The sequence below is a fragment of the Octodon degus genome, unplaced genomic scaffold, assembly GCF_000260255.1.
Source record: "Octodon degus isolate 3935 unplaced genomic scaffold, OctDeg1.0 scaffold00211, whole genome shotgun sequence".
Classification (NCBI taxonomy): Eukaryota; Metazoa; Chordata; class Mammalia; order Rodentia; family Octodontidae; genus Octodon; species Octodon degus.
This window is the reverse complement of record NW_004524787.1, coordinates 2,320,757-2,346,968: the sequence shown is the minus strand read 5'-3', so window position 1 is coordinate 2,346,968 and position 26,212 is coordinate 2,320,757. Positions and strand designations below refer to the sequence as shown.

General features: G+C 42.2%; 1 protein-coding gene across 2 annotated transcripts; it reads right to left on the bottom strand.

Moving 5' to 3' along the window:
- Positions 1–2: 2 nt before the first annotated feature.
- Amer1 (APC membrane recruitment protein 1) lies at positions 3–26,212 on the bottom strand. Of its 2 annotated transcripts, none has more exons than XM_023705034.1 (4): positions 25,996–26,212; positions 16,414–16,454; positions 12,088–12,243; positions 3–7,825 (listed from the first exon to the last, which is right to left on the bottom strand). In XM_023705034.1, the coding sequence occupies exon 4, from the start codon at positions 7,729–7,731 to the stop codon at positions 4,390–4,392; it is 3,342 nt and encodes a 1,113-aa protein (XP_023560802.1). In that variant the 5' UTR covers positions 7,732–7,825; positions 12,088–12,243; positions 16,414–16,454; positions 25,996–26,212; the 3' UTR covers positions 3–4,389. The 2 variants fall into 2 exon arrangements, with proteins under 2 accessions (XP_023560802.1, XP_023560803.1); XM_023705035.1 differs by having other exon boundaries at positions 26,018–26,212.

The window sequence follows — 26,212 nt, the reverse complement described above, 5'->3', positions numbered from 1 at the left end:
ATTTCTCCATTTTCCTTCAAGTAAACCTACCAACCATTGATCCCAGGCATGTTGCTGTGCAGTAAGTGAGAAGAATGCACTTTAGTGATGTGTGGGGTGGAGGTCCCTCCTGAACCCAAATTTATTAGTATTCAGCAAAAGAAATATATGTTGTAACATATAGGCAGCACATCAAGATATCCAGATGTCATTAAGAACTATGAGTAGAGACGTCAAAACCCAGGTTATTCTGTGATGCCTCAGGGAAAGGTCAAGCACAGCAAGGGACCATGCTACCCTTTCTACACTGGGAGAGAACTCTTTCCATCTAGGGTGAGGATGTACTGTAGTTCTTAATTACCTCCTTTGTTCACCAAAGATTTTATTTAACATGACCTAAATATAAACTCCTCCTTTCTTCTCCCACCCCACTCATATATGCCAGTAGTGGTAATAAGCACCAATAGCAACAAGAATAATAATCACAGCCCAGTCCATTAATAGGTTCGACACTCACACATATACATCAATATGAACTTTCTTCTTTTGAGTGATTATAGTATGGAAAAATAAAGGATTAGGCCAATAAGCCATTACCTTGAATGTCACTGTTTCCCAAAGTATCATCCACATATGAGCTGAAGCAGGGAGGGGAAGGGGGTACAGTGGTAGGAAAAGCATCCCCCAACACAGCAAGAGGAGTCAATGAGTTCCTCAATCTGTCTTCTGGGCAAGTGTCACAATCTGCAGTCTCAGCTCCAGGAAGGTCTCATCCAAGGATTTCCTTAATGAGATAATTAATTCTTGATGGTGGGAGAATCATTGCCATTTGTCCTTCCCAGCATCTTGACGAAAGAGGTGTGGCTTAAAACCTGTGCCCTCCTTCCTGGGTAGAGAATTTTTCCAACATGGTCCTTTGGAAAAGCTCATTATGACAAATAATACAACAAGGAAACAAAATGGAAATAAGAAATACAAAGAAAAAGGAGAGATGAGTACTCTCAGAAGGTGTACACAAATAGGATACAAAGGAAAAACAAAGTCATAAATCAACACACCGTCTACCTGATTCTGCATACCCTAGGTACCTAGCATTTGTCTTTAGTGCTTGGACATCTGTTATTCCTATCATATTTGGGAGGGAACAAACAGTGCATTATAGCAGGAGTGGGAAAAGGGGGTGGAACCTAGGCAGTTGAGATGCCAACCCTCTGCACACACGCAGTGATTTTTTTAGTCATCTTTTGTTTTGTTTAAAACTATAAACAGCACCACTTAAAAATAAAATATATCAGAAAAGAATAATTGGTAAACATTGCTTTCCTTGAATATAAAATGCAAACAATACAAAAATAGATAATTGACTTTCAACTTGGATACGACACAAGGATAACCTTGAAATCTCCCTGCTAAACTCCTCATGCCTCACTCTAACAACTGGGCCTGGAGGCCAAGGGCAGGTGGGAATGTAGCAGATGGGAAAGCCACTGGCAGTAGAATGAGGACATATACTTAACCTTCTGCAGGTAGAAAGCTACTTTCCTCCTTGAGGGAGAGAATGCTTACTGAAGCCTTTATCGGGGAAACTTGTGTCCTGGTATCCAAGCTAAAGCTAGTTGAGCAGGAAGGGCTTCCTTGGAGACTCTAAAGCACCAAGAAGCTGTTATTCTGGCCCTGGGGTAGGCTTGCTAGGTGGACTTCTCTATCAACATTCACTGGTCCCTGAAGGACTGGTCTTATGTGGGAATTCTCTGGACCAGAGCTTTGAAACACTAACACTGGTCTAGAATTAGGTTAATTCCCCCATTGCCATTCTGTGCTATTAGCACCATATGTTCCTAGCCAGTTATTTCTCCTCAAAGGTGCAACTGCATTTAGTCATATACTTCTGCACTCTAGAGATTCAAAGGGGAATATTTCCATAGCCATGTGTCCTAACTACTTCAATTCTGGTGATAAGCATCCTGTCCCTGAGCTAGCCAGGGCAGTGAAGGAACTTTGAGGCAGTGACAATTTCTGAACCTTGAATTTCTGCTTAGGCCCAAGTCCTACTCTGATGTATAAACTTCTAAAGCCCAGCACAGTGTAATAAAGTTATAACAGCTCTTCACAGAGGCAGTGCATTTTTCTACCCTTTTAATTCTGAGGGTAGCTCTCATCTCTTGGCCAAAGGCTGAAAACTTCCATTTCCACTCCCCAGATTTGCTGATGGGTGTTCTCCAGCAGGATATAGAGGCTGGTGATAGCCACTATCTGTGTGGCTGGCACAGTCCACATTCAGATAGGAGCTCAAGCTGCCCTGAATGAAATCAAGAGGTGTTTTTATTTTTTTTTTCATTGTAAAGGCATTTGGTGTTTTCTTCCTGCCAAATATCCAGGCAAATTTCAGCCACACCCTTCCACAGTAGTTTTGATAAGAGGCTAAATCTTTAAAATCTGGTAACCTCTCTCTTAGAATGCTGTGCTGGGATGGAATGAACCTTGTTTCCATTTTCGTGCTCCATAGAAGATGAGCTTCTTTAAGATATAGTCAATATCAGCCTGGAGAGCTGGCCCAGGTTCCTTGTGGTGTGTTTTTGGCATCATGGAAACTCCTGTGGTACTTGCAAAACACCTAACAGGTTTACTGTTTTCAGGAAAGGTTATGAAACCATCCTTAATCTGAGAATAACAACAAAGAACCTGGATGAATATATGAACTTTCCAAGGATCAGTTAGCCTACAAAATCAACTTGATTCAGTGGGTGATCAGCATCTACTCCAAGCTTAAACTGCCATTTCTCAGGAATGCAAAGAGCTCCATTGACTTCTCTTAACAAGGCAGAAAGATGGCTGAGGGAGGGGTAGAAGATGCAAAAATTGTAATTTAGGTCAATACATTCAGGTAACACAAACTGTCTATGTCATTTCCAATATAGAAATTTAAAAGCAACTTCCCTTAGGGGAATTCATGAGATGTTGGGCCTGGGAAGATTAGATGGTTGCCATGTCTTCTTGACAGCAAATCCTTCATAGCCAGTATGTCTAATCTAGTCCAGCATGAAAATTCATAGATGCAGAAAAGGGGGTGCTATTCAGTCAAAGGACTGAAACTGCAACACAAATCAGAATCTTGTAGGTTAACAGAACAAGGGCACACCACAGTCTTTACTGTCAATAACAGTGGTCCTTTGGTGATGATCAAGACTTGATTCGTGGGAAAATGAAAGTTCTTCAGAGTGCCGGGAACTGAGGCTGAGATTCCTTTGGTATCTTGTGGTAGGAGTGTGAACTTATTTCCTTTATATAATATCCAAAGTAAGAAGTGAGCAAGGATTAAGGAACCTTTTGGTTTTGGGGAGACACATGAGAAGCAATTTTTCCTTATAAGAAGCTGGACTGCCTCAAGCTCCACAGTATGAAGTCTCATTTGCTGGCTGGGACAAATAGACCTCTTTTTCCCTACTCCTGCATGTCAGAAAAACACCAATTCCAATAGCCAAGCCTAATATAGGTTGTGTTTCTTCCCTTATCTCAATTAAAAGACTACAATGAAATCATGAGAACATCTGTGAAAACAAAGTGAAAATTCAAAAGTGTCTGAAATTCAAGCAGTCTCAGAAAAAAAAACTTCTTATAGCTCCAGAGTCCATAACTAAAGAAGTGTCCACAAAAGAACTTGTTTTTAATCCTTTGCTTTCAATTGGACAAAAGTAATCACTCCCTTAAAGGGATTAGTGTTTTTGTCTTCAACCCAAACTATGGCGGGCCAAGTTTAAAGGCCCCATCTGGTGATAATGCCAAAGTCCACAGCAATAGGGAGTTAGACACATGCTACTTGATCTTAAGTACACCTAGCTGGGATAAATAGCTTATAGTCATTTCATGTAATAGTGACAGCTATGCCAAAGCTGAATGGAAGGGGAGGTTCAGTACCATAACTTCACATTGCTAATGGCAAACACTGGCCCACCCATCTCGAAGTGAAAAGTAGAACATACAGACTTTGCTGCTCATCAGTGGTTCATCATTCACTAGGGAGAAGGAACAGAAGATGGTGAGGGTTTAGTCTTCATCTAGGACGCATGATATATATATATATATATATATATATATATATATTCATTAGCTTGACAACTTGAATAGGCACAAATTATTGCATCCTAAACCCTGCATTGGTCACAAGAAAAAGCCCTGAAAAGAAAAACTGGAGCATAGCAGCAGTAGGCTTTCTGGGCAGATGTTCTTGAGTGGAACATGGCCATAGATGGCAGAAGTGGGAAAGGTGAAAATAAAGGTGAAAACCCAGAGTTTTCTTTGACAAAAAGGATTTTCAAGTTAAACAGCAATTCCCACCCCCACCCCTCTGCCCAACCCCTGATCCCATTCACATGCTCAGGCCACATGCCCCTACTCCAGAACTAATGACGACTACTTGGCTAAGTTTCCATTCATAGCAGTGGAGGAGTAGCTTATGGGAAGAGAGGCACCTTGCTCAGTCTTCTCCTTTGATAGGTCAAGGCTAGAAGCCCTGTAGTGACTGGACTGAGACTGGGAGGACTCAGACCAGACCCTAGGCAGCTGAGGGATTCCATGAGTGATACCCACAGGTTTAGCCTGGTGCAAAGGGCTGGGGTTGAATCCTCTAGTACTGGAGGAGCAACTGGGCTCATCATCAGGCACTAGCACATCTTGAGGCCTCGTTCTCACACTCTTGGAGGCCTGTGGCTGGAGACTATAACAAGGGCCCATGGGCAGTGGTAATTGTGAAGGCCGGGCTACTTGAGATCTAGATTCCCCAGGTGCTATTGGCTCTGGCTTGGGCACTGACACTGACATGGCCATAGGAGGTGCACAACAGGCTCCCTGCCCATATGGAGACTGACTGGAAAGCCCATCCAACTGGCTGGGGTTTATCCAGGCAGGGCATGGCCTCACTGGAAGAGGACAGGGAGCCCAGGAAGACCAGTTGTAAGCCCCTGGAGGTTCAGTATAGAGGGATAGGGGACTGACTCGCCCCCATTCTTCCTCTCCTTCATCTTCTTCAACTGAATCTTCTTGCTGGGCCAGAAGCTCAGAGTCCAGATAGCTCTGTGCAAGGTGAGAATTGGAGAGTTCTAGCTCCAGGGTCTCTGCTGTGTCAAGAGAGCGACTTCTCCTGTTGAGAGCTGAGGCAGCAGGTGGAGGTCGATGGTGCATGCCAGGTAGACCCAAATATCGAGGGAGGCTGCTTACACCCCAAGACAGTCCTTGGTAGAATCGGCTGTGGTAGTTGTTGAAGGCATGTTTGTGGTAACAACCCAGCTCAAAAGCTTCTAAAGAGGCTGCAAGGTCTTCATTATTGTGAAACTCAGGATTCTCTTCACACTTCCCTTCCCCATCCCGCTCCACATCAGCTATGTCAAAGGTTACCATGGGAGGCAGCTCAGGCAGGTTTTGAGTGAAGGAGGAGTCAGAGTCAGAACTGCAAGACATGCTAGAAAAAAGGTTTCCATTGCTAGTAAACTCCACTAGGGCCTGTGAAAAACTCACAGTGACATTTCCTTCTTTCTCAACTTCCTCTTCTGGTTCTTCAGGGGGTGAAAAAGTAGGGTAAGCCCTCCGAGGAGACCCTCCAAAATTTGCTTCTTGCATGTCTGGGTCAAACATGGCATTACTCTGGAAAAGCTGCATAAGACAGGTACTTTGATCTTTCTTGGAGCAGGTTCCCTCAAAACGCTTCTCAAGAGGACGGAAGTCCCTCCAGTCTGGTTCACTACTTGCAGTGGCAGGAAAAGCTGAAGTTGTTCCTTGGTGGGAAGGCTGAGAGGCTTCTGATGCCCCTGCCATCAGGCCCATCACTGATGGGCCTAAGGGCCTCATCTGATACTCCAAAATAGGTTTCTCTTGCCAGGCTTGGGCTTCTTGGACTTTGACCTCTACAGCAGGACCATCTGGGCCCTGGGCTTCTTGAGTTTGGCCCTCTCTAGCATGAGCTTCCCAAGTCTGAGCCTCTCGGGTACAGGCCTTTCTGTTGTGGGGCTTCCTGGCATGAGACTCTCGAGCACATGTCTCCCAGGCCTCAAGTTGCTCCCGACGAAGTTCCCAATATAATAACTGTTTCTGGATAGTCACTAGCCGTTCTTCCTCTGTCTCCATTGCCCCAGGTGGCCGAGAAGAAAAGGGCTCAAAGTTCAAGAAGGGGTCAAATATCTCAGAGCTATGGCCATGGAGGTCATAAAGGCAGTCATCCTCAGGTGGAGAGTTCTCAAGACTGTCATCTGGCTCATAAAACTCATATAGGGCATCTCCACTATAGCTGTCTCTGGGTAAACAATCCCTGTGGACAAGCCCCAGGGCCTCACCTGAATCATCTTCAAATCCAGGTGTAGTGGAGTCATAGTAACCTTCATCACTGTTGGGGGCAGACTCTTGCTGGTCACTCTGAGGAGTCAAAAGTTCCCCAGGGACTACACCAGGGTAGGACTGAACTGAGTCAAGGAACATATAGCCATGGTGGCTTGGGGAGATGGTGGAATGGTAGTCTAGGTTAAGATTGGGCCTTGGATACATCTGGGCACTTGCCCACAGATATTCTAAGTCATCTTCTTCTTCTTTGACTTCCTCTTCTTCCTCTAATTCTACCTCCTCATCTTCTTCTTCCTCATCATCATCTGGCAAAGCCATTTCTTCCCCACCTCCTTGGTAGGTCACCAAGCAAGAACTTCGCTTGGTCCCATCTCTGTTGGCCCTCTGACCCCCAGAAGCCATGCTATCTGTCATACTGTCCATGTCCTGTTCTGCTATAATATCACCACAACCTGTCAATGAGTCAAAGCTTTTCAGGGATGTGACATCCCCAAACAGGAGGCTCAGCTGATCTCCCACAGGCCCACTGGGTGGATTTAGCTCTCCCAATACTACCTTTTCTGCTATTTGCATGTGGGACTCCTCTACCACACTGGCTTCTGGGGCAATCTTGGGCTGTACAGGCGATGAAGCAGATATTCCTATGGATTTTTCTAGATTTTTACATGATATTTTCTCAGTAGCTGGTGGGGAAGGCTCTGGTGTTGGAGAAATTTTTGGCCCTGGAGTATCTTGGAGCTTGGTATTTTCCTTTGTAGGTGTTTGGAAGGTCTCCTTAGAGCAGGGCAGAGGGACTGAGCTCACATGCTCATGAGATCTAGCTCTGACCCTCTCAGGTACCTTGGCCCATGGCTCACTTTGCTCAGCTCTAGCAACCCTGCTCTTTCGATGACGCCGGATACTGTTAAAAAAATCTTTTAGGCCTTTCTTTGGCTTTGGTGCAGGGGGTACCTTGTCAGCTCCAGTTTTACTGGTGGCATCAGCCACAGATGTTTTATGCCTGCAGCATATCTCCAAAGCCCCATGAGTACTTTCGGAGCTGGGAGATTGGCAGGGTGATTCAGGTAATGGTAGAGAGAAGCCAGTTTCTTCATTGACAACATCTTTAGGGCCACAGTCTAATTTGCTCAGGCCATCATGTGTTTTACTTTTTCTTAGACCTTTCTTGGAGGTGCTCTTTCCAGAACCTTTATTTCGTCCCCCTCCAAAGAAACTAGGCAGAGTACAGATTCCCTTCTTGCCACCAAAGAGTTTCATGGCAGTTTTCTTCAGTCTACCAGGGCCAGACGAGTGTCGCTCTGACACTGGCACTTCTATTACCTCATCTGTCTTGTTCTTGGCTCCTTTCTCTGCCTCTTGGTCCTGGTTATCCCCAGAAGTTGCCTCTTTCTTGGTCTCAGCAGCTTCATTCTTTTGAGTCTCCATGGTGATGGGAAAACCCAGGTTTGTTCAGGTGGCAATGCCTTAAGCTTCCACGTGGTGTTATACTAACATCAATCAGGAAGCAGCACAGTGCAGTCTGGAGAAGATGACAGAGACAAAGACAAACAGATAGATAATGGTGAGCAAGCACCCATGCTGGGTTTGTTTCCACAGATATCTATGGTCTCAAGCATAAGTGGAACCATAGAGAAAGTAAGAAAATTTGGAGCAAAACCTAGTTTGGCTAGTATCTTCTTGGCCCCAAGTCGGTGAAACCCTCCACTGAGCAAGAAATATTTGTCACTAGCTGCTTTTTTAGCAGTCTACTTTCAGGCCACCCTAAGCTGAAGGGAGCATTAAGCAGAAACAATTGCAGATGTACAAAATGCCCAGTGTTGCTCTTGGTTATCAAGAAGGATTATAGAACTCCATGGGCGTCTCACAATTTTGCAGGCCAGGACTGCAATACAGAACTTGCTCTGCCAATGTAATTGTCTCAGGAAAAATATTCTCTGGGATGCAGGAGGTCTATGAACACCTTCCCTTCATAGAGGTTATCTATAACCATCATGTTACAAAAACAAAGTGATTTTTAGACTATTACATATGATACTTTCTATTAGATTAGGAGCTCTCTTTAAAAAGCAAGAGCTGGGGGCTGGCAAGATAGCTTAGCAGACTAAAATGTCTGCTTAGGCAAGCTTAGGCAAGCTCAGATACCACGGTTCGATCCCCAGAACTACATGCTGTGCCAGCCCCACCTCTAGGGTAGGCTAAACTGATCAGAATCTGGGCATAGTGGCACATGTCTGTAATCCCAGTACTGGGGAGGCTGCATAGTGAGACCCTGCAACAACCATTAAAGATAATAATGATAATAATAATTAAATAAAAGCAAGAGCTGGCGGTCTCCCTGTTTCATCTGAGCTGCAGCACTTAGCTCAATGCCTGTCACTTACTAAATCTTCAGAAGAGGTCTGTTACATGAATTCTAGGGAGGGAATAAAACACAGAACTCTATACACCATAATAACAACCTTGTCAGTAATTTCAGGGATGAAGTAAAGACATGTGTAATAAGTTATATGCACTGAACTCAGTGCTACAGAACAGACAAAGAAGGGAAAACAATCCTTTGCAAAAGCTAAGGAGCTACTATTCCAATAGTGAGAGAGTTCTATATGTAACAGTCTAAAGCCACAAAATGTAGGCCTGAATGAATAGCCCCAGGTATTCCTTAAATTGAGTAGTGGGCTATAATTCCTTAGACAATACCTTGTTAGCATAATCACAATAAAACAGGGCTGATTTTCAGAAACTTGATACCCTACCTAGAGGGCAAATCCATTTGGCCCTTCTCTTGCCCTTGTTCTTGTACACTGTAATGTAGTAATGAAGCTACCACTACTCTCTATGTTGTCCTTTTTCCTGACACAGGCAGCTGCAGTGTTGCAAAAGGAGCCATGGTCCACAGGGAGTCCAAGTCATGCCAACTTCCTGCCAGGGGACTGCAAACAGGTCAAGGTAGCCATGGAGATTATGAGCTATTCTGAGATAATGAGAAAACAAAAGTTTCTTTACTTATCTCTCTACTTCCCTAGTCCAATTGCAATGGTCATTAGATGAGTATTAGATGATATTAACTGTCACCAAAAAGTAATTTGTAAAGTACAATGCAAATAAGAAACATTAGCATTACTGCTATTATTATCCCCAAGTTAGAACCTAGTTTCATAGAAATCAGGAGATCATATATAAAAGGCTTTTCATGCAGCATATCCATTGGCTCTGTGGAAATGAAGGACAGGTTGGTTGCTTTGGTCCATACTAACGGATAGCCAGATGTAAAATGATTTTGTTTCTTATTTTTCAGAAGTGGGGATTCATTTGCTAAGGCGAGTGTTTTACTTCTTCTGATAAAGGAACAGTTTATTTTTAAATTCTTTATCCATTTTAATGAGAAATAAGATAAAATAATAATGAAACAGTCTCAAAACAGGTTAGTAGGACACTTACAATAACTAATACATTGCATATTATTGCCTTCATAGTAATTAGAGGAGAAGATATAGACATATTTTTTCTAAACAATATTAGTACAAACCATTCTTCTCACTGAACTAAGAAAATGTAGCTGTGGGAGATATATACACGATGGTTAGCTATCCTAACCATCGTGTATATAAACACACATTTTTTTCACTATAACATGGTCCTTTAGGGCCAGGGAGATGGTTCAGTGGAATAAGCACTTCCCTGGCAAGTGCAAGGGCATGAGTTCAATCCCCAGTTCCACACAAAAAAAAAACCAAAAAAACAAAAACAAAAACAAAAAACGGTCCTTTATATCCTCCTTTTTCTGTTTTGTATTGTGAGAGATGGGTGTTCCACTGCTGTTAGAGAAGCTGTATTTGGAGAAGGAAGAGTCTTAAAAGCCCTCTCTGTATGTGAGGAGAGCAGATGAACTAGGTAGGCTGTGTTTCTAGAATGAAGATTCTCTTCCTTTAATTCAGGCCTTTCTCTTAACCAGGGTGTGTCATCTTTACTGGCTAGAATCAACCCTGAAGCTATGTCATATCTTACCATTGGTTCCTTGCCTTGTTCTCCCAAAGGCATGCTCCTCTTTCAGCCACTCATAGTGTCTCGGGTTATGTGCCCTTGGACATTGGAAAGGAGGTTAACAAAAGCCTGCCGAAGTTGCCCATCTTCCAACTAGCTATGTCCATTCCAGGCCTCTCTGTACTCCTTACCAATACATCATACCTTGCTATTTTGTGGTTTGACTTTTGCAGACTCACTATTTCACGGGTTTCCAAAAACCATTAAACTAGACAGAGTAGAAAGAGTGAGGAGACTGTGTCTGGTTCCTGCTCTCACAGTCATTGCAGTACATTGAGCTCCACAGAGACAGTGCTGGGGCAAGTGAGAGCTGGATGGGCACTGGGCAACTCTGTACCTCATTGAGGAAAACAGTTAACATGGGCAAAGGAGATCCTAAGGAGCTGAGAGGCAAGATGTCATCATATGCATTCTTTGTGCAAACTTGCTGAGAGGAGCACAAGAAGAAGCACCCAGATGCTTCCATTAGCTTCTCTGAGTTTTCTAAGAAGTGCTCAGAGAGGTGGAAAACCATGTTTGCTAAAGAAAAAGGAAAATTTGAAGACATGGTAAAATGGACAAGGCCAATGGAATGCCCATCTCTGATAAAACTAAACAAAAAAGAGGGATACAAATGAATGACCATTTTGTATCTGTATGTTCAAAATAGGATAGATATACAGCTGCATTTTCTTAATTCAGTGAATAGAGAGATTTGTTCTAATAGTGTTTGTGGACAGGATATCATGTCTGCGTCTTGTACAATAAATAACCACTAAAGCAACAATAAAAAAAAAAAAACAGACAAGACTCGTCATGAAAGAAAAATGAAAACCTATATTCCTCCTAAAGGAGAAACAAAAGAAGTTCAAAGATTCCATGGTGCCCAAGAGGTCTCCTTTGGCATTCTTGTTCTTTTCTGAGTATTGCCCAAAAATCAAAGGAGAACATCCTGGCTTCTCCATTGGTGATGTTGCAAAGAAACTTGGAGAAATGTGGAATAATACTGCAGCAGATGACAAGCAGTCATACGAGAAGGCTGCTAAGCTGAAGAAGAAGTATGAAAAAGACATTGCTGTCTACCGGGCTAAAGGAAAACCTGATGCAGCAAAAAGGGGCTTATCAAGGCTGAAAAAAGCAAGTAAAAGGAGGAGAAGGAGGAGGAAGAGGAGGAGGAGGAGGAAGATGAAGATGAAGAGGAGGAAAAAGATGAAGAGGATGAAGAAGAGGATGATGGTTAAGAAGTTGGTTCTAGCAGTTTTTTTTTCTTGTCTGTAAAGCATTTAACCCTTGTACACAACTCACTCCTTTTGAAGAAAAAAGAATTGAAATGTAATGTTGTGTAAGATTTGTTTTTTATGGAATACCCTTCTCTAACAAAACTAGACAAAAAAGGGGGATACAAATGACTGACCATTTTGTATCTGTATATTCAAAATAGGATAGATATACAACTGCATTCTTGTAATTCAATGAATAGAGAGATTTGTTCTAATAGTGTTTGTGGACAGGATATCATGTCTGCATCTTGTACAATGAATAACCACTAAGACAACAATATGCAATGTATTAATTATGGAAACTGTGCTAGTAATTGGTTTTGAAACTGCCTCATTGCTATTTGTTTCTCAGTAAAATTATTTTTTAAAAAAGATTTGTTTTTAAACTGTACAGTGCCTTTTTTTGTATAGTTAACACACAACTGAATGTGTCTCTAGATAGCCCTGTCTTGGTGGTATTTTCAAGAGCCACTAAGCTTACCTGATACAGTATGGGAGTTGTAAATTGGCATGGAAATTTGAAGTAGGTTCTTGTTGCACAGCCGAAATTAGTTATACATGGGGCGGGTAGTTTTTCATCTTCAGTTGTCTCTGATGAAGCTTACATGAAATGTTGTTCTGTTAACTGAATACCACTCTGTAATTGCAAAAAAATGTTACAACTGTTTTGATGACTTTTTGAATGCTTTTAAGTAAATACAATTTTTAAATTAGTATTGTTGTCCTTCTCATAGGTCTGAAATTTCTTCCTGAAAGGAAGCTAGTCCTTTGCTTTTGCCCATTTTGAATCACATTAATTATTGGTGTTTATTTTTCCACAAGTTAGTGGATGCCAAGCTTCTGTCTATACACCCTGCATATAGTGATGGGGATAATAAGATTCCAATTTGAGAACATTTTCATCCAAAACAATTAATCTGAATTATCAGATTTTTTTGCTATATTGTAGGATTTTGCAGTACCGTACTCTCTCTCTCTCTCTCTCTCTCTCTCTATATATATATATATATATATATATATATATATATATATATATAGTTAAGTTTACATATGGTTTACAAATTTCAGAAATATTTAAGAACATTAGAAGTGTTTGTAAAGATGTGGGAAAAGTTTATAAGAGTGTGGGAAACATTTATAAAGCATACATATATCTATCTATCTATCTATATAGTCACTACTTTGCTGATTTTCACTTATTATGGAAGCACTTAGAATGTAGCCTCCTCGATAAGTGAGGGAACACTGTACAGCAGGTTCCAAGGCTGTCCTTCCTCAATAGGCTATGCTGCCTTTACTTAGGACTATAACAGTTTACAAGAAAACTGGAGCAGAAAACATGAGGAACAAGGGACAAAAATTGCATCTTCCTTGAGATGAAGCTAGCTTCCTTCAGGGTTTCTGCCAAGAAGTATCCTACCTAAGCAGAGTCACTGAAAACTTGGGTTCTTTAGTCAGTGTGACTAAGTTTCAGGTGGACTGGAGGGTAAGGCACTTCTTCCAAACTAATCTGGTCCAGCTGTTACTATTGTCGGAAGGAAGAAGGTTACAGTAGAGAATTCTAAGGCCATACCAGTGCCCAGGGCTAGTCTCAGGCCATTGTGAGACAAGTGAAGGGTTGAAACAAGGGCAGAGTACCTTTCTCCCTTCAAGTCAAAGCACAGATCTGAGACACAGACCTTTCTCGGAGAAGAAGAAATAACTGCAGCCTGAGTTTCACACACTCTATTCCCAGCCCAGTTTTCTGTGGCCAGCTTAGGCACTTTAGGGAAAAATGAGTTAAGGGGAGACAGAGAAGGGTGTGGATTTATGCAGTAGCTCCAGAGGTATGGTCCTGGTCAGTTGTAGTTTTCCAGGTCTGTTCCAAGCAGTCTTCCTAGAGATGAGTTCACTCTAATCCATCCTTCTCTTCTATATATTGACAGAGAGAGGGTCAGGAAAGAATGGTGAGAATGGGAAGTGTACTTCCCCCTAGTGAACTAACCAGTCCTTACTAGAATCAGCTATATCCACCAGGGGAAGAGTCCAAATGTAATTTCACATGTTTACACTTAAGTTTCCTCAAATGTGAAATAAGGCTATTGAGAGTGCCTACTGCTTAAAACTATTGTATGTTTCAGAACCAGTATATATAAAGTATCAAACAAAATGCATAAAATAGTAGAAGCTCAAGCACTGTAACAACTTTTATTAATATTTGGTTCTCAGTTTCTAAATGGTAAATGAGGATGACAGTGTAGTTACCTTAGAAGAAGTTTCATCTGTTCTCTTAGACAAATTTTAATGTTCGGAGACACTCCCTAAAAGTCATCTATGGGCTAAATGCTCTGGATCATCTGCGAATTTTAATCAGTTGCGATCTTTAACCTAGGCCAGAAAGAACAAACCTGCAAACCTGGCTAAAAATATCATTAGCAAAGGAAATGCAACTTGATAGCTATTGCTCCCTCCTTTAGGGTTCCTATCAGCTTACAAATCCCCATCCACTATTTTTTAAGCTTTTTTAACTTTTGAAGAGATTACAAAATAGTAATGAAAAAAATTACAAATAATACAGAATGTAACTAAACAAAATAATATGAATTTGATAGTACTTGTTGGATGTGCTGTCTTCAAATTAGTTGTTCAGATAACCAGATATATGCATGCAAAATTGGAAAAAGAAAAAAGTGAGAAATTAAGGAGAGGAAATAACTGCAAGCATGCGCGGGGCCAGAGATTCAATCCCTGGGCCTGCTATGCAGACCCCGCCCCCGGGGCACTCTGAGATGGCAATTGAGACTGGTTGTGGTGGCGCGTGCCTGTAATCCCAGCTGTTGAGAGGCTGTAAACAGGCAGATCACTATGAGTTGGATCTAGTAGTGAAACCCTGAACACCCTGGAAACCCTTCCTTAAAATACCAAAAAAAGGAAAAGAAATGAAAAATGAAGACAAAAGAAATTAATCAACTGCTCCTTTCTATAGACCAACAGAAATCCACAGTATAGTTAGTTGTCCGAACCATCTTGCTTACATACATAGATAAATCTCTTTCCCCCACTCCTTCTCCTGTCCTGCTACTCAGCTCAGAAATCCCTTCCTTTTGAACAGATTCCTTCCCTTTTCAAAGTATCTATTGTACCCTTTAGATTTTATTTTATCTTTCAAGTTCTTACATTAAGGAGACAATACAATGTTTGCACACACAGATCTGATTTATTTCACTTAAGAGTATGGTCTCTAGTTGCATCCAGGTGCCAACACCATCCCAGTGCTTCCACACTGGTGGCTCACCCCCATCCACTATTTACCTTTCCTAGCAACCCATTAATCAATCAAACCTGGTTAGGGATGGTTATTCATTGTCATATGCCTAGGTTTAGAAAAGTGAGATGGTGGGGCTGGTGAGATGGCTCAGTGGTCTAAAGCACCTACTTGGAACAAGCTTAGTAAACCACAGGGACCACGGTTCAATCCTCCAGCACCACATGCCAGCCAGCCCTGCCCCCTGGTGGGCTGAGCTGGCCACACACACACACACACACACACACACACACACATAATAAATAAATAAATGTAAAAAATTAAAAAAAAAAAAAGAAAAGTGAGATGGTGACTGGAACGCATAAGCTCCCAAGTCTCTTCAGTTCCAATTTTATTCCACTCTGTTGAATTGTGTTGGTCACAATTAATGGAGGAAGGCTGAGCCACAAGCACTGGGACAGTTTCCTTCACACATACATGAGCTGTCATCTTCCCTTCTTATCCCACCCTTCCTAAACTTCTCTATAGCATTCCCAGTCTTCACCAGTTGCTACTGGTTTGGTCCTAGCCAGCACATTTCAGAAAGTCTAGTTACTTAGAATCCAGGGGAGTATTCAACCTAGCCTGTGAATGTTCTCCTCATCAGAAACGCCATCACCACCACCACTAGGAGATAAGTTTGAGGAGCCCAAAAAACATTCAATGAACACCTGGTACTGTGGACAAAAGATGCAGAATTTGAATTAAAGAGAATGACCACTAAGATGATATGGGACATTTTTAAATCCCACAGCACAAGCTGATTTTAAAACCTGTTTATGGGCTGAAAGAAGTACTAACTGGCTTAGTACACTTTGGTAAAGCTGTGGAGGCTGCTGAGAGAAACTGCCCCCTTAGCTGACCTTGCAATGACTACTCCCCAATTTGTAATCTTGCTGTTGAGGGGCATCTCTTCCCCAGAAGGCATTTCATTATCTCTCTGCAGAACAAACTCAAATTTTTCTGCCTCAATTTGCTTCCATACTCAGCCTTTCTTAGTCCACTGTTACAGGACTCAATGTTTCTCTTTATCTTTCTCAAATGCATCCACCATCTTATAGTCACTACATGTACTGGTCACACATAGCAGAAGCTCAAATGTGTTCATTCAATTGCATTCTAATTCACTGGGAGTTTGCAGACTAAATTCTTACAAGGTGTTTGATTTGAGAAAGTGGCCTAACTTTTCTGTGACATAAATGTGTTACTTGTAAAATTAAGAAAATTCTACATACCATCCAGAGTGTGATAAGAACTAAATATGATCAGTGTATAGGCAAACTGATCATTAGGCACAGAGTATATATTCAATAAAGGGCCCTTGTGATGCAGCTCCTTGCAATGATCTCCAATTCCTTAGCTGCTACCATAGGTTCTCCAAAGAAGACACAAGCTTCATAGTTCCTCTTCACCTCAATACTGAAATCCTGCCACCTTCCTCCCTGCTCCAGTGTTAACTATGTTGTACACCATTGCCAGATTCATTTTCCTACACTGATTTCAGTGCATCAGACATTTACTTACCAAATTATTTCACACTGCTTACAGGATCAGGTTACTGAGGGCTGATAAAGAAAAACAAAGAAACAAATTTCAGGATACAAATGAACTGGGAGGAGTTCACCTCAAGTGCAGATTATCTCTAGTGGACTAGCTCTGCTACAATTTTATTGGCTAGCAAGAAATGCAAGGGGAGGGTAGCATGCATTTCCTGGGACAGCAATTATAGAAAATGAGAGAAGGTGTGGACAGGCCTGGCATGGGACCAAGATTGCAGAAAGGCCTAGTTGAACGAGTTCAAACTTGGTAGATCTGGTCTCAGAGAGCTGAGGCATATTGCTAGACACAGATCTAGGAGAGCATTTTCTCCCTGTTCAGGGAGAGGTGGCAAGAGGTAACTGGGATGAGCTAGTCTGCCTGGAAGACTACAGGTACATCAAGAGGAGGTGACCTAATGGAACTTAGGTGAGCTAATTTAAATACAAAGTCCCAATTTCATATCTGCTTAGCTATACAAGCATAATATTTGCTCTTAATGTTTAAAATACAAACCCATTAATTATGAAAGTTTGTTAACAGGGCCGGGGAGATGGCTCAGTTGAACAAGTGCTTCTCTGGCAAGTGCAAGGGCCTGAGTTCTGGCCCTGGCTCCACAAAAAAAAAGTGTGTTAACAGCTATATCTTACTACCCATTATTGGTGTTGCTAATTGTAATACTGTAAATAGAAAACTGTATCTGCCTTAACCATGTGATCTGTCTTAGGTAATAATATCAGAAGGTGTTGGGCAATAACTGCAACAAAGCTCTATACTCAGGGTCAAAGGTCAGTGGCAAAAAGAAACCAGTAGCGCACTCTCAATCAATAGAGAGGGCAAAATTTTGGGACACATACAAAGCAAGAATCTTTGACACAGAAGAGATACCTGAAGAACAGGCTATACATAGAGGCTTTGCTCACAGTGATTTAGCTAACTATTATCAAACTTTCATACAAAAAATCACAAAAATCAAAATAAAGTGTTGTCTCTGAAATATAAAATGACAAAAAGAAGGAGCAAAATGCATTCTCCGGCCCAGAGTCCACCCAGAACAAACACAGGAGACACTAGCATAGAAGAAATTGGGAATCACACAGCTGACATGTCCGAATTAATAGCATCTGAAGTAAAGAAAGAATGGCAGAAAATATAGAGGAAATCAGATCAGAAATAATCTCTGAAGTAAAAAAAGAAATCATAACTCTAATGAAAGAATTGCTAAGTGTTTCTAAAGAAAACACTGATAAAAATAGAGAAGAGAAAAATGATGGAAAGCTTGAATAAGCAATGTAGAAAATAAACACAATGCATGAAGCAGATTCAAAGAGATATTCAAGAGATTAAAAACTCAATTAAAGGTTGGCAAAACCATCTGAATGAAAGTGAAGATTAGACTTTCAGACCTTGAAGACATTGCTGCAGTTAGTGAAAAAGGAAATATCTATTAACCAAATAACATCAACCCAATTAAAACCACACCCAGTCATATAATAATCAAGATCCCAGGAATTCAGCACAAGAAAAGCATAATAAAAGCCAGTAGAGAAAAGAAACAGATCACATTTAAAGAAAAACCCACCAGAATAATGGCACATTTCTCTGCACAAACCATCAAACCAAGAAGAGCATGGAAGGAGGGGTGGCCGGATATCTCAGCAAACTAAAGCATCTGCTTAGGGAGAGTGCAGCAGCCAAGGTTTGATCCCCAGCTTGCCACGCCGGCCCCAGCACCAGGATGTGCTGAGACTGTGTGCGATTGAGACTTGGCATGGTAGTTCATGCCTGTAATGCCAGCAATTGGGAGGCTGAAAACTGGAGAATCACTGTGAGTCTCAACTATGTAGTGAGACCCTGTAGACGCTGTACTAAATACATCAAATTAAAAAAAAAACCTAAAAAAGAAAAACATATAGCAAGCTACTTCGAGTATTGCAAGAAAACAAATCCGAACCCAGACTGATATACCCTGTAAAACTCTTTTTGAAGTTTAATGGAGAAGTGAAATACTTTCATGACAAAAAACAACTAAAGAAATTCATGATGACCAAGACAACCCTACACAGACTACTAAAAGATATTCTAGAGAGGGATCAAAACGACCAAAACACCAAGAATGAGAATGGAAAGAACCCACTAAATAGGGCAAACAATTAAACACAGGACAAAAACAAGTAAACAACAGCAAGTAAATAACATGTCAATCGTAAATCAATACATCTGAATTATAAGCATCAATGTAAATGGACTCAATTCACCAATTAAAAGAAATAGACTGGCACAGTGGATTAGGAAGTAAAATCTAACAATATGCTCTATACAAGAAACATATTTAACTCATAAAAAATTTATCAGATGGAAAACAATACCACATGCCCCAGCACCTCAGAAAAAAGCAGGGATAGCAATTCTGTTCACAGACAATCTGAACTCCAAACCAAAAATGATCAAATGAAATGAAGAAGGCCACTACCTACTGGTTAGGGGAAAAATACAAGAGGAAGAGAGAGATAACAGTCAGAAATATGTATGCAGCAAATACAGGAGCGTCCAATTATATGACAAATCTTAATGGACATGAAATATCTAATATCCAGTACCACAATCTTAACAGGAAACCTTAACACCACCTCATCCCAAAAAGATAAATCAAGCAGACAAAAAATTAGCAAAGAGGTAACATAACTGTACCAGACCTTCAAACAAATGGATTTAGTGGATATACACAGAGTGTTCTACCCAAAAACATCTGAATGCACATTCTTTTCAGCTGCACATGGGACATTTTCTAAAATAGGCCACATATAGTCGATAGGTCATGCTTAAGTCTATGCAAGAAAACAAAATTATCCCATGCATATTATCTGACCACAGTGCAATGAAACTGGAAATGACAAAAAAACCCACAAAACCCCATAAACACATGGAAATTAAGCAACACCCTCCTCAACAGATGAAATTAAACAAGAAATTAAACAATATCTATAATCCAATAAAAATTTAAGCATAATTTACCAGAACTTATGGGATGAAATGAAAGCAGTTCTTAGAGGGAAATATATAGCTGTGAACTTACACATTAGAAAAACTGAACAAGAACAAATAAATACCTTAATGATGTACCTCAAGGGTCTAGAAAAAGAAAAGCAAGCCAAGCCCAAAGATGTGAGGAAATCATAAAGAATATAGCAGGAAATAATGCAGTTGACACAAAGAAAACAATACAAGGAACTGATGAATTAAAAAGCTGTTTCTTGAAAGATTAAACAAAATTGATAGATCCCTAGCTAACCTCATCAAAAACCTTATCAGAAAGAAAGTAAAAACTCAAAAGCTCAAATTCAAATTCAAGGAATAAAGAATGAAAAGGGTGTTAATCTGAGCAACAGATTTGAGGATAAAAAGATAATATATGAATCATTGTTAATCAGCTATTCTTGTTTTGAAAATCTATAATGTATATTGTTGTATGTTACTGTTTCTGTGTTTGCTTTTGCTTTTCTTGCTTTTGTTTTTAGTGTTCAAAATAAAAGATAGTTATAAGAAACAATAAGAAAATGGGAAGATAAAGGATTAAATTAATGGGGAACCTAATTTTCTCTAAACCTACATGTCTGTATTTTGACAAAGGTCCTTAGCAGATGTTATCTCACCTTAGGAATGGTGTGTTATTAGCATTCTGGCCATAGCCAGGGGGAATGTGTCAGTACACTCATTTCCTGTATCTCTTCCCCATGCCTGAAGCAAGGTCACACTGACCTCAGGACTAAGAAGGAGGACTTAAGTCACGGAGTATGGCCCTCCATAGTCCATCACATAGCCTGTTTCTCAACACGGGATCAAATCCCTTTGCCTGATCCTGAGGGCTTGCTCACTCTACGTGCTTCTTGCAGGATTTCTCTCTCACTTTCTTGATCCTGAACCTTAAGTCACAAGTTATCGAAAGGTTCTCTTTTGTCTAGGAGATGTGGTAGTCTATACACAGCTCTTTTTTTAAGTTTTTCCTTGTGGTACTAGGGCTAGAACCCAGGGCCCTGCACATGCTAGAAAAGCATTCTACCTGTGAATTATAACCCTAGCCCTAGTAAGAGTTCTTGATATGCAATATGCCAGCTTTCTCCTCAGGTAACTACAGTCCTCTTCTACCTTAACTGACAGGGCCTTTGGGAGCCACACACATCAGACTCCCCTCTCAATCTCCCAAGTCACCTTAGAGAGGAGCATGTTTGAGATAGGTAGCCTACCTGCATAAGCTTCCTGTATGTCAGTGCTAGCCCAGGAATGATGAAATCAGAAATGGGCTCCACCCCTTCCCTAGCTTCATCTGTAGGAGGCACATTCAGATCCTCGTCTTGGTCTTAAGAAGCCAATATTTGTAATCTCAAAGTTACATTATTGGAATCCATCAAGTTGATTCCAATCTACGACTTTCAATGCAACCCACAGCAAAAATAAAGACACTAAATTATATTTTCAATCATCGGGGAGTCAAGGGGCTCTAAGTCCACCCACGAAGATGGCTTTCCGGAACCAAGAGAGCCACCCAGGGCCTCACCCTGTTTTATTCAGTGGAGGAGTGGCCTGAGGAGGATTGACTGAGAATTGTGGGAAGTTAGGTGACTACTATGAGCTGAGCTAGGTGGCTGGCCTAAAGTTACCTCTGCCATATGCAGAGAGGAGATATATATATATAGAGAGAGAGAGAGAGAGAGAGAGAGAGAGAGTAATCTGCATTATACAGTATCTAATGTTTTGGTAAGTCTGGTGCTTCAGCTTTGATGTAGTCTTTCAAGCCCCAGGAAGTCATAGCCTCTATCTTGAGGCTCTATCCCAGCTGGCAGCATGGAGCATTAGCTCTACCATCCTGTCTCAACCTGGCTCACACTAAAGAGCTGCAGGTAGAGGTTACCAGGGAAACATGCACGCCATCATTAAAGACTATCACCAGCACCTCAGCTAGACCAATATACATTGCTTAAGGCCAATTGAAGGATAAAGAGAAGTCCTAGCCAGCTCTGTACAGAACAATATGAGAAAATAAGGTCAGGCTCAGTCAAAATGGAGACAGTTGCTCTTCTTTCAAGGAGAGCTACTCAGGTGGTCCTCCACATCATCCTTTACTGAAGAACCAGAGGAGCTAACTTTAGGGAATTAGAAGTAAGACAGTAGCCACAGAAATTCTGTAGAGAAGCAGTTAGGGCAAGCAAACAATGCAGACCGCAGACTTTTCTATGAAACCATTTCCTTCTCCTCACTATACTCTATGCAGGAGGACAAGGGAGAAAATAGGTTTGGGTAGGGGAGGAATATGGAGAATGCTTTGAAGAGATCTTCAAATTGGGGACCAGGTGCTTTGGTCTTACATGTATCCTTGGTCACTTCACTTCTGTATTCTAGACCTCAGTTTCCCTATTGATATTGTTAATGTTAAGTCATGTTATGGCATGTAATGTCTACATTAATTGGAGCTATTCGCTTCCTACACATGGCATAGTCTACTTACTTCTCCTTCCCCTCCTGCACACCCCTTGCATTTTTTCCCTTGAACCACTTTCCTATTGCAAGAGATCTACCTCATTATCCTCTTTTATCCATACTTTATTATTTTTTTATATGTTAGAGGCAGTGAAATTGATGTAATAACATTACACCCCCCTTTTAGCTTCAGTTGCCTGTCTGTTAAAAGTAAGGAAGCTGGCACCATTTCTTTGCAGTTATAGAAACAAGCCTGTGATCTGCTGTGCTTGCTGCTATTTCTCTCATTCCCTTATTTCCCTAGATCAGTGGAGCAGGGCTGTTCCCACCATACACATATTCCAAGAATGCAAATTTAACAGTTCTTAAAGATTTTTTAACACCTCTACTATACTAAGAATCATTAGATTGCTAACTTTTTGCAGCTATATTCTCTCTTTTTGAAACTCTCAGCCCCAACAGGCGGCAGACTTAAAAGCAAGAGACAAAGAAGATACAAATGGGTAAAGGGATTCTCAGATGCAGCTCCCAAATTAATTCAGCCTGCCTTCACTCTTACAGAATAGAAGAAGAGGAATGAGGGAGATATTGAAGTCCACATTGGGTGACGGCAGCTGGAGGCAGTAAAGTGTAAAGAGCCACTACACAGAAGGTAGTAAGTAACCTCTCCTTAAGTAGTTTTGAGACCATAAACAAGACCCTGGTGCTTTCAAGGGCTCAGGATTCCCATCAATAAACACAGTACTCTGAACTAGTTCTCTCCAAAAGCCTGTTTAGCTGAGAGGAAGGGGTTTGGCAGAGGCCTGGAAGACACTTCTAAATCCTCATCACATAGGTATTTAGGCTCTAGGCTTCCTCCATTGCATACACAAGCCAGAAGAAAGGCTAGATTGTGAAACTATTCTCTAGAGAAGTCCTGCCCCCAAGTCTATTTCCAAATCTATAGATGGTCTCTTACCTATCAGAATTACAGCATATTTTCAGTAACTAAAACCCCATTCTAAAACCCTTCAAAAAATTTCATTTTTATCATGGCACATTTTTACACAAAATATCCCCTACTTTTCTACTCTTCAATGTTCTTTCCCATAGGACTAGATTGCCATTAGACAGCCTGGTGGTTAGGATTAGGTATCCCTACTATTGAGGCCCAACCTCTTCTCTGCCTGAGAGCCATAACAGCTCAACCAGCAAGGACTCAATAACCTCACTCACCCTTTCTGTCAGCCACCTCCTCCCTTTTTTTTGTATTTGGTACAGGGTCTCACTATGCAGCTTGGAATCCTAGTTATCCTCCAGTTTTCAGCCTCCCCAGTGCTGAGATTGCAAGCACCACTGTGCCCGGTCTCTGGGCCTGCTCAGTGTGCCCTGAGCAGGATCTGTACAAGTGGTGCTGGAGAACAAATGCCACTCCCTGTGTTTCCCTAAACAGGCGCTTAGCCAACTGAGCTATCTCACTTGCCCTTCTCATTCTTAATTTTGATTACAGTTTGTTTACTAAGCCCCTCTAATTTCTGGCAGCTTCCTAAGGATAATTCTGCCAGCATATACGGAACTTTCATCTCTCTCTGTGACAGTTTAACTCTAGGGCTCATCAGTCAGCAACAAAGGGTATGTGATGCCTAGGTTCTGAACAGTCACAACCTTAAGAGTATCATTGAAGGCCCACCAGATAGCTCAGTGGATTAAAGCACTTGCTTAGGCAGATACAGTGACCCGGGTTCAGTACCCAGCCTGCTGTACTGGCCCAAGGGCCCTGAGAAAGGGATTATGACTGGGCGTGGTGGTGCATGCTTGTAATCCCATCACTTGGGAGGCTGAAAACAGGATGATCACTGCAAGTCTGATCTGTGCAGTGAGACCCTGTAGACCCTGTACTAAATACATAAAAAAGAGTATCATTGATGGGATATATCATGACATTTTTTTCTTATAGTTGCAACTCATCTCCATTTTCCATCCTCATTAGGCAACTCAATAAATATTTGAGCCTTGAATATCAGCTTTCTAACTACTTATATGGACCAGGACAAGCAAAAGTAGGACCACTGAAGATCTTGACAGTTATGTAAAGACATGAAGCACTTCTAGAGTATTCATTAACTACTCTGTACTACCAGACTTTGAGAGGGTTGAAATTGATGTCCAGGTTTAGTTTATTCTTCTAGAGGGTTCTTATAGAACTCAGTCATTGACAGTATCAGGGAGACAAAGCAGAAGCAGGGAGATTTACTTATCTGTTCCTTGTCATAACCTAAGCCAGAAAAAGTCCAGGAGCCACAGGCAGCCCTGGAGAAGAATTCATCACGGATAGCAAGAGGAAGGCAAGAAAGGAACTAGGGGACAAGTATGATGAGAACTGAGCCCTGAGAGGGAAGAGGTACAGGATGAGTCAGTGCGGGTGTGGGGAAGGGAGTTCTATAAAACAGATACAGTAGGTGGCTGTTGGACTGGGACAAAAATGAGGTCTAGCCCCGAGCTAGAAATGCTGACCTGCAAGTAGAGGTTTGTGTTGGGGCCTGGTGGATGCAGGAGGAAGTGACTTTATGTAGTGTGGTATCTATAGTTTTAGATGATGTAAAAAAAAAAGTCACAAGCCAGTGTTTCCCAAGTAAGAGATTTACTGTTTCTTATGACCTCACCTCAAAGGTGTTCAAGTTTTGCTGGGTCCTGTTGCTCACTGAGCTATGTACTCTAAAAGGTTTATCAAAGGTCTGGAAACAGTCAGCAAAGCCCCTTCATCATGGCCATGTCCTACCTCTTGTTTTTCAGGAAGACCTAGAACCCATTGCTAAGAGTGCTGCTAGGTGAGGTGCAGTGGATCTGGTCCAATGAGGGGAGTCACACTGTGGGACGGGACTCTGGTGAAATTCTCAGGCATAGGCTGAGAATTCAAAGCAACAATGTCCTCCCTGCTGCTCATACCCCTGCTGCAAGGAAGAGAACTGCAGAGAGGTGTTTGTATAGACAAGGCTTGCCTTAAGCAGCAGCCCATGCCAAGGCAAACTTGGCCAGATGGAGGACAGCTCTAGGTAATCCAGCTGCTGCCTGGGAGTCCCAGCTGTGCCACATCTGGCAGGCTTAGTCCCTTGCTACTGGGAAGACTAAGTGAAGTATAGCTTTTGGATGGTCACCAGGGTCAGAGGTATCTGCAGCAGGCAATGACAGTGGCCCAACAGGATGAAGATTTTTAAGTAATTGAGAAGTTAGAGCATTTGGGTCCTTTGCTAGTGCTGTCACAAACACAGTAAATTCCTTACTACAGGACTGCCCTTCTCCACCTCCCGCATGGAAATTCATTCCCTAACCCTTATTGCTATTTTTAAACAGGAGGCTGGAGAGAAAAAATTCGGCCAATGTCTTCCAAGGGGAAAAGAGGCAAGAGGAGAGGGGAGACAAAGCAGCCCTGCAGTTCTAAACCAAGGAAAAGCAAGAACCCCGTTAAAGAGTCCGCCTGCTGGCCTGCCAGGACTCCAACCAGATGCACCTTAGAGGCCCAGGAGGAGATGAGACTTGGGGCCACAGAACCAGGATTCCAAGGGAAGACGGCGGCCTGCGGCCCAACTGAGGTTTACTGGGGAGGAGACGGTATGCATATTGTAATCTATTCCTAAACCTAGGCTTCCCTTGCAAAAAGGAGAGGCAGAAGAGGCACAACAGAGAAGGAAGAGGGAGGGGCCGCAGCAAGGCCGCAGGGGTGAACAGTACCCGCATAACAGCTGTTCCAGCAAATGTGTTACAACAAAGCTTTGGCGCTCCAGGCCTACAAATGCACTGCTTGGGTTGCTGGTTGGAGGGGCCGCTCCCCGTGCAGCGCAGCAGAACATGCGGGTCCATCTCCTCTAAGGGCCCGAGGTAAGGCCCAGGTTAGCCTGCCGGCCTGTTCTCCCTCTCCACCCCAACGCCAGCCGTAGTCGCCCCCCTTAAGGGGACTCACGGCTGCTCGACCCTCCACTGTACAGTCCTCAAAGCAGGTTCCAATGGAGAGAAGCGAGCGGCCCAGCCCTCAATGCCCTCCAGCAGGCGACCTAAACGAAGCACGCGGGAATGCACCCGACAGCCAGCAGGCAGCTCCTGGCTGCCTGTTAGGCTTACCCGGCCCGGTCCGGCTCCCTACCCGGCTATTTATTGTTTGCTGTGCCGCTCTAGCACCAGATAGAGCCGGAGTTGCCACGGCTGAGAGGTCCGAAACCGCTGCTCTTGCTCCTGCCGCCGCCGCCGCCACCGCTGCAGACAGGGCTCCACAGTCATCTCCAGTACAAATTCCCCTTCCCCAGGTTCTGGGCAGCTCGTCATAACCTCCTCCCTAGGA